At 39.7% G+C, this 12898-nt stretch overlaps 1 protein-coding gene across 5 annotated transcripts in view; it reads right to left on the bottom strand.

Annotated features, from left to right (window-relative positions):
* DIS3L (DIS3 like exosome 3'-5' exoribonuclease) overlaps window positions 1-12898 on the bottom strand; it is a 36498-nt gene that overhangs the window by 9640 nt on the left and 13960 nt on the right. For 4 of the 5 annotated variants that reach the window (XM_073304389.1, XM_073304391.1, XM_073304390.1 and 1 more), the window contains 8 exons: window positions 11692-11853; window positions 10617-10864; window positions 9471-9563; window positions 5492-6025; window positions 3896-4050; window positions 3596-3774; window positions 1773-1918; window positions 46-220 (listed from right to left, as the gene is read on the bottom strand). In XM_073304389.1, the coding sequence (XP_073160490.1) occupies window positions 46-220; window positions 1773-1918; window positions 3596-3774; window positions 3896-4050; window positions 5492-6025; window positions 9471-9563; window positions 10617-10864; window positions 11692-11853 (1692 nt within the window). Of the gene's footprint in view, window positions 1-45; window positions 221-1772; window positions 1919-3595; window positions 3775-3895; window positions 4051-5491; window positions 6026-9470; window positions 9564-10616; window positions 10865-11691; window positions 11854-12898 lie in introns of those variants that run through there. The other variant, XM_073304392.1, reaches the window with a different exon arrangement.

Genomic DNA, 12898 nt, shown 5'->3' with positions numbered 1-12898 from the left:
CATTTGTGCTCTAGTGCTTCCATTAGCAAATTTATTAAGACTTACTGTTATATGGTCAAACAGACTCAATGTAAAAGATTCTCCAGCAACTGTAGTGGAAGTAATTCTGTTCTGAAAACGCTGAAGAGAACCAGGTTTCCACACACAACTGCCATCAGACTGACAGGAGATGACCAAACCCTCCTTGTTTTTCAGATAAGCAGCACCTTTAATGCCATACCTACGAGACGCACAAAGTGAAGATACAAATGTATCTGACAAATAATATTATGGTACTATAAAGAACTATCAATCATTTTAGTGAATTTAAACCATCCCCACACCGAAGAAGGATTAAATCTATGTAAAAAAATAATGAATAGGAATGCATTGTATCTTGATCATAATGCCCCTAATGTTTCAGGTACATTGACACTGAGTTTGAGGGAAGATATTTATCAAGCAATGACAGTGCTCAGTGTCACAGTCATGAGGAGAGCCCCTCTGTCAAAAAATTACAATCTAAATAAGAAGAGCAGGCAGTTGCGAAGGGGAAGAACAAAAAAGTAAAACCATAAAGATATTACACACTTATTCTGCATATCTGCCCTCCATTTAACCAGTGCTAACGTCCATCTCACCACCCAACTCAGACACCTCTCAAGAAGCTAATCAGAAGCATAATTACATTGTCAATAGAAAGCAGGGTGCCCCTGCTACTTTAGCAGCACAAGCTGCTCTTCACTGGTATTTGGGGACTGGAGAAATCTCTCCTTACTGTGAAATGTAGGGCTCTCTAACCTCTACACCGATCCAGCTGCTTTTCCCAACTCATTCCGTTCAGTATAGTTTGTTATATCACATGCTTAACACATTTAGAAGTGTGAGAAACTATTTTGAACACATTTCCAAGATCAGAAATTCAAGATTAAAATTGTGTCATGTAAGAGGTCCTTAGCGGATAACTCCCCAGCACATGATGCTAACATAATTATAGATACGGGTTTCTGTAAGTGACGGTACGTTACCATCATGGAAGCAATTCCTCTGGGTACTACTACCACATCTGTTTGGCCAAGAAAGCTGAGCCACAAATGCTCCCAACCCATACAGTGTTGTCACATCTACTCACTCTCCCCACCACCACCCTTATATCCTCAGACACAGATGGGATGTTATTAAAATAAGAAAAATAGGGCACAGCTGGTATCAACTCTGACCTCCTGAAAATCTAAATACCCCTTATGTTAAATAATGGGGGGAAATTAATGCAGTGCAAAGTAGAGACAGCTGGAGAATGCACAGTTTTAAACTTCCTCCAGGGAACAGAGTTGTCATTTTTTCTACTATAAAAACACTTACTTAGTTTTAAGTAGACCAAATTAATTTTGTTATTGGAAAATTTTAAAGTGGCTACTTTAAAATTTTCCAATAACACTAACTTCCAATTTATGCTGTTAGAGACACAAATTTCAATTAAAAGGAAGCCGGGCAACAGAAGGAGGAGGGTTCAGACAGTCGTTTAAGGTCAGAAATTAAGAATTCAAAATAGATATACTGTATATATCATCCTCTTTTTTCCTCCTTTTAGGAACTTTTATGCTTTTTAGAGTCAAGAGCCAGATAGCCATTAGGCCTAAATTTAAAAAAAACCCAAAACATTAAAACTGAGCCATCTTCCAACAACCAACTACGCTATAGTTAGCTACTGCTGCCTTTCTCAAGAACCAGAAGTTTCCATTAATACACCCTGCTAAATCTTATTTCTCTACCACCAGCAAGCCCTAACTTACCTTGGTACAAAAACAAGTACACCATTTGTTCGAATGGAGTAAATAACACCATCTGCTGTACAGCGCTCTTCTGTTTCAGGGACTTTGTCTTTGAAATACATACACTGGAAAAGCTCAGTAGACTGTTTCTGGGCATGTTGTGCAGCCTGTCAAAAGAGTGCCCCATAAAAAGACTTTAGAAAGATGTTAAAATAACATCTCAGGAGTCCCTGACTCCAGCATGCTCTTTTTTATTTATTTTGTACACGTTAAAGCATGTTAGGGAATATTTAGTGCACACCAGCAGGGTCTACACAGGGACCAATTAAGGCACATGTTACTGAACTTTAGAAATCACACCCTCATAGTGAACATTACCCCACTGTGCAAACAAGCCCTTAGGCTACTTTTAGCTAGCTTCTGCTGCAGGCCCCGCTGATGACACAATCTTTGCAGAGGTAGAAGGGGCTTTCTGTCCAAGAGAGAGGGACAGTCTCCCTCTGCAAGAAATCCAAAGCAAAAAGTGTAGCTAAAATCTATAATTTATTCTCTCTGACCCTCCCTTTTCATAAGTGATGCAAGTCCCATTACTCTTTAAACCTAAATTACTTGTTTGTCTCTTCAAGATCTTATCACGCTCTGTCCCTACAGATTTACAACTTTGTTAGCTGCTCTGTTAAAAGCTCAATACAGGAAAATTTACTTACATCAGCAGAATTTGCCTGACGCAAATCAGGCTATGAACTGGCAAAAACTTTTTAAAAAAAAAAAAAAAAAAGAAAATGTCAAGCATATAGTTCTAGCAGGAACACCAAAAGATTTTGAAGGTTAATCCCCAAATTTTTATCCCAAGGTTGAAGATAGCTACATATTCTCAGAATCAAGCTGTACATTTTTGAACATCAGAACTTCAGTGAAAACTCACTAAAATTTTGGGAATAAGGGTTTTCAGGTCTGAAAAACATTAGAGAAGGAAATGGAAGAACTCAGAGATGCCCCATGAAAGAAACTGAAGTACTGTTACCCTTCTTAAAACAACAATCATTCATTTTTAGCACTAATACAATAGCTGAGAAAGGAAGCAACCAGGTCAACAAAAGGCAACAGTCTATTCCTCAAATGTGCACATGGCTTTGAGAACAAAATTTAGCCCAAATGGTACCAATTTTTGCTCAGCTGTGGCAAGGGACACACAGACTGAAGACTCTCAGCCCTCCAAAATCAAAAGACATTTTGGTATTTTCAGTCCAAACTTTAGCATCTCCTGCCATCAAGGCTGCTTTCAGCACAGGCAAAACAGGGCCAGCTTCCCTATACAGTAGTTACTGTGTTGTCAAAATGCTGTGGCTCAGGCTGAAGCAGAGAAACCCTAAGTGTGGTTTGTGTTTTTCAAATCCTTACAACTCCAGAGCCTTCTTTGAGAAACATGGTTTTAAAAAGGTTGGGGTTTCTTGTTAATCATTTAAAAAAAAGGAATTACTATTTAAATTTTCTGTAATATCCCTCATTGAATAAGCACATGTTGCAAGTTCCTGTATACTTTAAGTGTAGGAAATACCCTGCCTTTCTCATGCTTCACCACACACTCAAGAGGACTCAAACTTTGCATGCCTGGTTATATATTTTCCTGTTTTGCCTCAGTATAAGCTGTAATGACAATTTCAAGTTTTTTACTTTGATTACGGTCTCCACTTTACACTGGTATTTAATTATGTTTAATAATTATTTAATTAAAAGACTAACTTTACTATGTGTTACTGTAGCACCCAGAGGCTCAGGGTCAGGGCCCACTGCACAAGGTGTTGTTCAAACTCATCTGAAGACATAGCTGCTGTCCATCTTACCCTGTTTCTGTTGTTGATGTGTCTACACAATTCCTCAAGATCTTTGTTGCTGAACAAATTAACCGTAACATCTACTTTAGTGTCTTTTAAAATGGCAGCCATTAGCAGTCTGTGGACGACAATATCAGCATATCTTCTAATTGGAGAAGTAAAATGGGTATATTTATCTAGGGCAAGTCCTAAGACAAAGGGAGACAGTGACGAAAAAAGAAAGTAATTAAAAAAAACACAAACGATTTAACAAAGATACATGGAACTGCCCATGCGCAGACAGACACACACAGACCAGGGCTAGGGTACCATAATGATGGAACTCTTCTTCGGGGCATGAGCCAGTCGAGAAGTACAGTGCATTAGACATTGCCTGAGTAGCCATGGACCGCAGTAATTTATTCACAGTTGGATCTAAGGGATCATCTGCTTTACTCAGAGAATCAGCCAGTGCTTTATTAGACCTACCAAAAACAAACCATTAATTCTTCATTACGCGTCCCTGAACATTAGAGCGTGCGATTAAAGAACAGCAAGGCAATACACATTCAAGTAATTAATAATTAGATTAGATTAGTCATTAAAACTTCTATACCAAAAACTGTAGCAGCACCTCTGCCCTAGAACAAGTATTCTTACTTGAAAATGCCAAATTTCATTTAGTTACTCTTCCTCTTCTGCTCCTCTGATGCATGCCATGTGAGGGCCAGGCAGAACTGGAGCATGGGGGCTACTCTATCCTTATTTCTGTGAGGTTGCCCAGTATCATAAAATGGACGGAGGAGCTAGTTTCACCCACTCTACAAGCAGTGGTCTGCAGAGCGGGCCACATATGGCAGGTGGGGTAAGCTGCACCCCAACCAAAAGGATGTAGTTGTGAATACACAGGTACTCACAAGAGCTCTGGAAGGGGCTTCCCTTGGAGTCACACTAGTCCACATCACGACCTTCACTGGTACAACCTTTCCCTACATTAAGTACTAATTTATATTCCACTGAATCTCCTTTACTCAAACAAGGGCAATCCCTCAGGTTGCTACCAGAGGAATTAGGGAGCAACCAAAGCTAGAACTGTCTTAAAAATCAGAGTGAACACAATTTGGCCCTTCCACACTGACTGGACAGAATATTTGGACACATTTACACTCAGGCCAGAAGGGACCATCATGATCATCTAGTTTCTAATCTGACCTATTACACATTGCAGGCCACAGAACCTCACCCACACACTCCTTTAATAAGCCCATAACCTCTCACTGAGTTAATGCAGTCTTCATATCTTGATTTGAAGACTTCAAGTTACAGAGAATCCACCATTTTTTCTAGTTCAAACCAGCATGTGACCCGTGGCACATGCTGCAGAAGAAGGAGAAACCCTCCAGAGTCTCTGCCATATTTGGGGTCAGGAAGGAATTTTTCCTATGTCAGACTGGCAATCAGTTAGATCCTGACCATGCTGGCGAGACCCACCAGACAGCTGGGAAAGAATTCTCAGTAGTAACTCAGAACCCTCCCCCCCTCTACTGTCTCATCTCCGGCCACGGGAGCGATTTGCTAATAGCAGTCGCAGATGGGCCACATGCCATTGTAGGCAATCTCCTCAAATCATCCCCTCCATAAACTTATCAAGGTCAGTCTTAAAACAAGGTAGGTTTTTTGCCCCCACTATTCCCCTTGGAAGGCTGTTCCAGATGACTCAGGTAACATCTATTCCTGGCCCAGCCAAATGAGCTTCAGATAACATCCCTCAGTTAGAATGGCAACACCCAATTTCACTGAAAGGCTACGCTGAAATGAGAAGTCAATTACAGTGACTTTTATCATAGTTTGTAAATATCTGTCTATGGTTAACCACTGGAATTTCACTCTGAGTGCTTAAAACAAATTAAGAGAAGTAAAAGGTACCGTGTGTCTATGGAAAAGCCTTTGGCACTGGCGCATTCTCGGAGCTCAGAAAAAAACTCTTGTCGTGGTGGAGGGTGTTGGCGCAGCAAAGCCTGGTGAGGAAAGTTCTCCCAAATCATCTTTGCCACCCAGTGGTTGGCAAGGATCATACATTCAGCAACAGTCTCATGCACCTCCAGTGGCTGTTTAGGGATGAGATCATGAATGTTCTTTTTATCATCCAGCTGCACTCTTATTTCTACTCCTTCCAGCTCTAGAGCACCACAGCTGTCACGTTTAGCCCGAACATGTCGAGCTATATCAGTCAGTTTTCCTATTGCCCAGACCAATTCTTCCAGCTTCTGTTGTCTAGTTCTCTCATCCAGTTCTTTGAGTTCTAGGATATCATCAACAACACTTAGGTCACCATCTAATAATCCTTGAGCTACCTCGTAGACCAGTTTGTACGAAGACTGAATGATGGTTCTGTTGTACCAGACTCTCAGGATTTCATAGGAATTTTTATCTAGCTCCCACATGACACTGACAGCATACCTTAAAAATAAAAACCTCAGTTAATCAACCACTTCCAGTTTTCATAAAACAGAACTTGAAAGATGTCAACATGTGACAAACCTACAGATTCCATTTTGTTTCTTGTACTAACAGCTCTATCATTATACTTCATGAAACAAACGGGCATGGTAGTGCCACTCGCTCATGCACTTGCCTTTCAACCCTGGGGACAACGTGGCCAATACATGAAGATGAATTATATCGGCAATGGCAGTATTCTACTTCTAAGAAATACCGCCACTTTTGTTTTTAAAGTGCAGTAGTTCTGTAATGTTTTCATTTACTTTGAAGGCATCTTAGTGAAATGTACCAAGAGCATCTTGATCTTTGTTATTTTTAACCTATAAAAAGTCTATGTTTTATATTTATATTTCTCATTGGCTCAGGTGATTGGTAATTAGAAAGAACAGTTGTTACTGTGGGTCTTTGAGATGTCCACATGAATTCCACTCTTGGTATGAATGTGCCTCATTCATGCATGAGTGGATTCTTTTAGCCAGCAGTGTCCATTGAGGCCACACTTACCCCCCCCCCATATGTCCTTGCACCCCCTCCCCCAATCTGAGGGCATAAAGCTGGAATGGGCTCAGCCATCCCTCAGTTCCTTCGCCAATACAAAATCCCAGAGAAGGACTCTGTCCTAGCAGGGAAGGAGAGTAGGTCATAGAATCCACATGGACAACACATCTCAAAGGACCACAGTCACTGTTAAGGTAAAAAGAAAAGGAGTACTTGTGGCACCTTAGAGACTAACCAATTTATTAGAGCATAAGCTTTCGTGAGCTACAGCTCACTTCATCAGATGCATATCGTGGAGAAGGTAAGTAACCCTTCTCTCTTCTTTGCGTTATTGCCTCCATGGATTCCACTCTTGGCAAGCTCAAGAGCTTGGGGTGGAATCTTGATTTACCTGGCCACTAATGGAGAGGGACTGTGGTTAGCAATGTCCTTCCTTACAGTGTCCATAGGAGGCTTGCATCAAAGTCTCAAGGAGGAACAACCTCAGGCTGGCTCCTGTAGCTTTCTCAGTTTGTTTAAAGAGAACAACATTTTCAGAAATAGGTCCTTCTCCTATGCGCTCATTGTTAATCAGTACTGAAGCATCACAGGAAACCCAGAGATTTAGCTCCTGCCATTTTGCAAGCATTATTGTACGAGTGGGAGGGCTGTCTAGCCTCAACTGAAAAAAAAAAAAACTTTGTTTTTTTTTTTTCTGGTCAATAGGCAAATAACTATATGAACTAGTAACTAACTGAGCTATAACACAACTAACTGTAGAACAGTGCAAACAGAAGGCAGACGCTGCACAGGTTCTGTCTCACAACCCTGGGCAGTAAGAAGGAACTGAGGGATGCCCTAGGGAGAGGAAGGGGGCTGAGGACATCTCGGGCATAGGTGTGACCCCAACAGACACCTATATTGCACACTTGGGGCACCTACACACCAGGAGTGGCGTCCATGTGGACAATCACTCAAAGAAGAGAAGACCCTTTCATCTCTAGGTCACCAGTTAAATTAAGTTCTGGTTGCCTAAGTTATTAACATCTGATGGCAATTCCCATTGTAGAGGTGTCCGCATCAGGAACCATCAAGCACAACTGATACCCTTTTGTGGACAGACTCAGGTGCCAATGTTTGAATGGGTATAAAAACCAACTATACTCTGACCCGTAGAATTGCTGTTAGCATGAAATTCATCCCAAAAAATCTCTTTAAAAATGGAGAGGAATGGCCATTAAGGGAGTATTACCAAAGGGACACTTACATGCCAAAAAATGTTGTGGGAATATATTACATTTTAATAAAAAGGCCCCACCTCAATTTTAATTGTGATTGCACACTAAGGCTCTAATCTTACAAAGAGTTATGTACATACTGGACTGGTAAACAGAACTATTCTCACTAAATAAAAAGGCAGCACATGTATAAATCTTTGTAGGACCATGGTCTAAATCAGTTCTTTCACAGGTAAGATAGTGATTTTTTTAAAATGCATGTAATTTTCTAACTTGGGGATTTAAAAAAATGCACATACACATTATGCACATTAACTTACACCTCCAAAGTAAATAACTAAAAGTACATGTTTCCCAAGTTTTTAAAGAAGTGATTCCCGTGATGCTGTATAAAAATGACTGGTTACACTAATACAGTCACCATGGGTACCAAGTTGCAATAAATCTTACACAAAGTACACCATGTAAGGTTTCAGAGTAGCAGCCATGTTAGTCTGTATCCGCAAAAAGAAAAGGAGTACTTGTTAGTCTCTAAGGTGCCACAAGTACTCCTTTTCTTTGTACCACGTAAGGTATCAATGGAAAAGTTATGATTTGCAAAGTATGATTATCCTGTTTATATGCAAGTACCATCTTTGTATCTGAAGTAATGAATATTTACTATGTGCTTGAATCTTAAACCTGTGTTGTATTTCTGGGTGACACCCTCCAGACAGATTTACATCAAGGCTAGACAGTTATGTGTTGATGGCCCTTGAGGTCCCTCCACACTCACAATGGGCCATAGACAAAATTCATTCTGCCCAGATAGCTCTTCCTGAGGATGCCTCAGACAACGAGGAGCCAATGGCCACCTCCTACGATTCAGCAAACCATGTAAGGACATGTGAAATGCTCGTAGGACCCTTGACTCCATCTTGGGCCAGTAATTTTCCATGCACCTGGGCTGTGGGCTTTGCTTGGAACAGTAAACTTCCATGCACATGGCAAAGTGTATAAAAGACCTCTGAGACCCCTCTATTTTGCCTCTTTCCTGCTCTAATTCTCTGGACTGTGGATTTACAACTAAAAGGAGCATCTTGAATTGCAGACTGAGGACCTTCCAACCTTTTGGAAATTACCAGAGAGACTTTTGCAAGCCAGCAGTCTGTTCCATCACTGCTACAAATCTAATTTTAGGACTTTCCAATCACTTGTATGTATATGATTCCTTAACTATTTATAACACTTCTTTTTTATTAATACATCTGTAGTTAGTTTACTAAGGATTGGCTGACAGCGTGATATTTGGCCCTTGGCTCTGGAATGCCTAAAGGGGACTTTGTTTGGCTTCTGGTTAACCAGTGTGGTACTGCAGAAGCTCCTTTGTTACTGGCTTGGTGAATCTAATTATAGAATGAACCACTAGTTTTTGGGGATTGTCTGCCATATTTCTTGCAGTCTGCCCTGAGTATGGCACTCTCAGCATGGCCCTTCCAGGCACCTGGTCACAATTCCTTATTAGTTTTACAGAATTAATCTCACTACACATGGGATATTTATATACATGATCCCAAACATGTTAATACTGGATGTTTGAACAAGGGATGTACTCAAGTAGCTGTTGGTAGCAATAAGAAAGTTATTTGTGTAAATCCTTCATGCATCAGTAGATCCCTCTTTAGTCATAAATATTACAAAAATCATACCTTTCAACTCTGCTAAGAAGAGAGCATAAATCAGCACTCAGGATGGAAGGCAGCATATCATAACGACGATCAGCTAAATAACAGGTTGTTGCCCTGAACATAAAACACATTTATTGTACTCTTCACAGGGACACATTCATGTACATCTCTCAAGCAGTTTGCAACATAAGCATAGCTTCAGCATAACAAGATACAAATGTCAGCATGATTTCAAAAGGTTAGTTTTACACAATGCACACAAAGGCAGTAATCCAATCAAGTTAAATAAACATTCATTTACAAATTATGGGCCCAATCCTGCTTTCCTCATGCAACTTCAATCTGGAGTTGTGGGTACACAAGGAATGCAGGGTTAAGACCTAAACAGTCGGAAAAACAGTAGATTATTCATAGACTGTATCATGTATCTTCACTACTTGATATCAAGTTTATAAAAGTCTGCAATTGCATAAAGCAATATATTTAATAAAAACAATGTGTGAATATTTTAATTTCAAAATAATGGCACGACTAGAAAAGGACTGACACATCTGGCAAATCAAAATCCAGTATGTCAGTATCCTCCTCACAGTCATAAGTTTTCCAGCTGACAATTCTAAGGATCAGAAATTTTACTTGTTGGCTCTGCTGTGTGATAGCACAAAAGAGCCTCTCTTATGCTTTAAGCAATGATGTGTATACGCTGGAATTCATGTAAGGGCTGCTTTCTGTGCAACAGATGTTCTGTCTTCTGTAAAGATACAGTCCCTCCCAAAATAAACAAGTATATCAGCACTGAAATAATACAGGACAATACTTTTAATGGCATAAATTAATTAAGTTTACTAAACTTCAAGACATGACTCACTGAGAAGGAGACATTTTATGGTTAAAAAAAGGACAAGACTGGTCAACAGGGATTCCTTGCCCCATAATCCTGCTGTCTCCAGAGCAGGCAGCAGGCCACTAGTGGCTCACTAAATATTTTTGCAGCCGCTGAGCCTTGTGAACATGACACCTACTTTATCTACCTACTTCAATTTTAAAGCAACAGGCTTCCAACGCTCAGTAATCTCTTTATATTGTTTAAGACTGTCTCACTTCAAACTTCCAGCTCCTCTTCCTTCCCCAATATGCTTTACACTTTCCATAGTAAATAAAACTTACCTTGCTCTGGCCTCAATGTCAGTGTAAGAATTTACTGCCACAAAATGGGTTACATCTGCAATATGGACACCTAGCTCTAGGTTCCCATTGGCTAGTGTCCGAATGGACAATGCATCATCCACATCTTCACAGCCTTGGGGGTCAATGCTAAATACTAAATGCGTATTCCTCAAGTCAATGCGTTTTAGTTCCTCCTCTGGATTCACCTTCCATGGATTCTCTGAGGTACTGGAAGGCATCTCACACGTCTGCGCAAAGAGTATTGGCAATCATAATTTTATGAATTTTCTATATACAGAGTTTACAAACTAGATTTAAAATTCCCTTTTTCTCTTACAGTGCCACAAAATATCAGTATCTATTACTGGATTATAAATTTTTCGTTCAGGAAACAGACATTTGAAACATGTTCCCTCTTTGTATTCGCCAAGTCTTTCCTTCATGTTTGCCTTACAGAAAGTAATAATGTCCCATACTTTAATATGGTAATCTTCCAAGTGACCTTTGGAGACTAATAACTGAGTGATATTACAGGTCTTGCAAATATCAATAATGTATCTTGTCTTTTGCATATCTGTTTATTGCACTCAGTTTATAAAAGTATACAATGACAGAATCAAAACACTCTGCTTGGACAGCAGGTCCCTGCTTCTGTTGGAATCAATGGGAATTGTGACACTGACTTCAACAGTAAGACTGGGCTATAAAGGATCATTATTATGAACACCTAATATTAAAGACAGAACTATTTTAAAACTCCACCTAGAACGACTATATTGAAGCAGAAATTCTCAAACCTTTTCACAGTGTGAAGCACATCTTAACAGAGAGATTATCTCAAACCACTTTCCCTGTGGTTTGCAATTGTATAATATGATTTGGTGCAAAGATAGCAATTGCTTAGGTGGAAAAGTAGTCTTAATCCTGTATTTTCAGAAACTGGAAATTGGTGGGATGAGAGATGGTGCCAGGTGATCAGCTAAATCCCTTCAAACCATCCATGGGTTCCTCTCTTTGGGAGACCACAGTTTGGGAACCACAATGCTAAAGAGTTCAATTAATCACAAAATCAAACCTGGGCTTCTGAGAAAGGGGCAACAGAAATGCCATTCTCCACTAGAATAACTGCAGTTTCCCCTTCGAGATCTCCTATCCGTCCTAAAACTCGTACAAAATGTCCATTTGGATACACAGACGTTGACTCCCAAGAATCAATACGCACAATAACTCGACAGTCCTGCGGTAAGACAATAACTCATGTTAGGGCAGCAATGCATTACTGAAAAGCAATCAACATAAGTGCTAGCAGAGACACAAATAGTGAAATCCAAAGACACTGGCAATCATAAAAATAAATAAAATACACACTGAAGGAGACTATACATTTTCCTTATCAAAGACCACGGCTAAGCATTTAATAACAGAATCTGCATCATTAAATTAAAAATCAAGATGCATATAGGTCTACATTCACGCATATCTGACGTACAATGGGGCAGAGAATCAAGAAGTCATAGCTCCTTTCTGACAGCACCTCTGCTGCCTCCAGATGATCTCTGCTGCAGCAGAGAATCTAGGCCATGTTGATTTTAACTTAAAGTCAGTACTGTCATTCATACTATCCCACACAATCTTTATACTAGCATATGTGAGTCATAATCTATAAAAAAAAAAAAAAAGTCAGAGATAGCTGATAAATTCTTAATTTCATGGTGGAATGAGAATTTGTTATCCAAACTACCAGAATTTACTTCTTGATCATTTAAAAATATATATATTAGCTACTTGAAGCTACTCGTCGCAAAATATATTACAGTCTATAACAAGCAGTCGGAAGGAAGGAGACCCATGTGTTTTAATTCACATGTAGTGCATTTGTGGCTAATGCTATAAATAATAGTTGTATGACGGCATTTCATGTGTTTATTATGTCCTCGCTGCTGCTGGACTGCCATGAAAATAAGATGTTGCATCTGCTTCTGAGGACTGACTGAGATTGAGGAGGAAAATTTAAATAAAAGTGGATATAGCAACTATCAAACACTACATATACCAAAAATACAGCCTCTTACCTCATCTTCCATGTATTTATTTACATTTATTTTACATATACAATTTTGGGGGCAGTGAGTTAGTATTTATTTTATTTGTCTGTACATCTATAAGCATTGCCCAAATAATACTGCATTTGGGATTCAGTCTGAAAGGACATATGCTAGATAGATTATACTTCGCCCTCCCTTCCTCCCAATACCCCAAAAGATTACATGAAACCCAGTATT

The sequence above is a fragment of the Lepidochelys kempii genome, chromosome 10, assembly GCF_965140265.1.
Source record: "Lepidochelys kempii isolate rLepKem1 chromosome 10, rLepKem1.hap2, whole genome shotgun sequence".
Lineage (NCBI taxonomy): Eukaryota > Metazoa > Chordata > Testudines > Cheloniidae > Lepidochelys > Lepidochelys kempii.
This window is presented reverse-complemented; position numbering and strand designations above follow the sequence as displayed.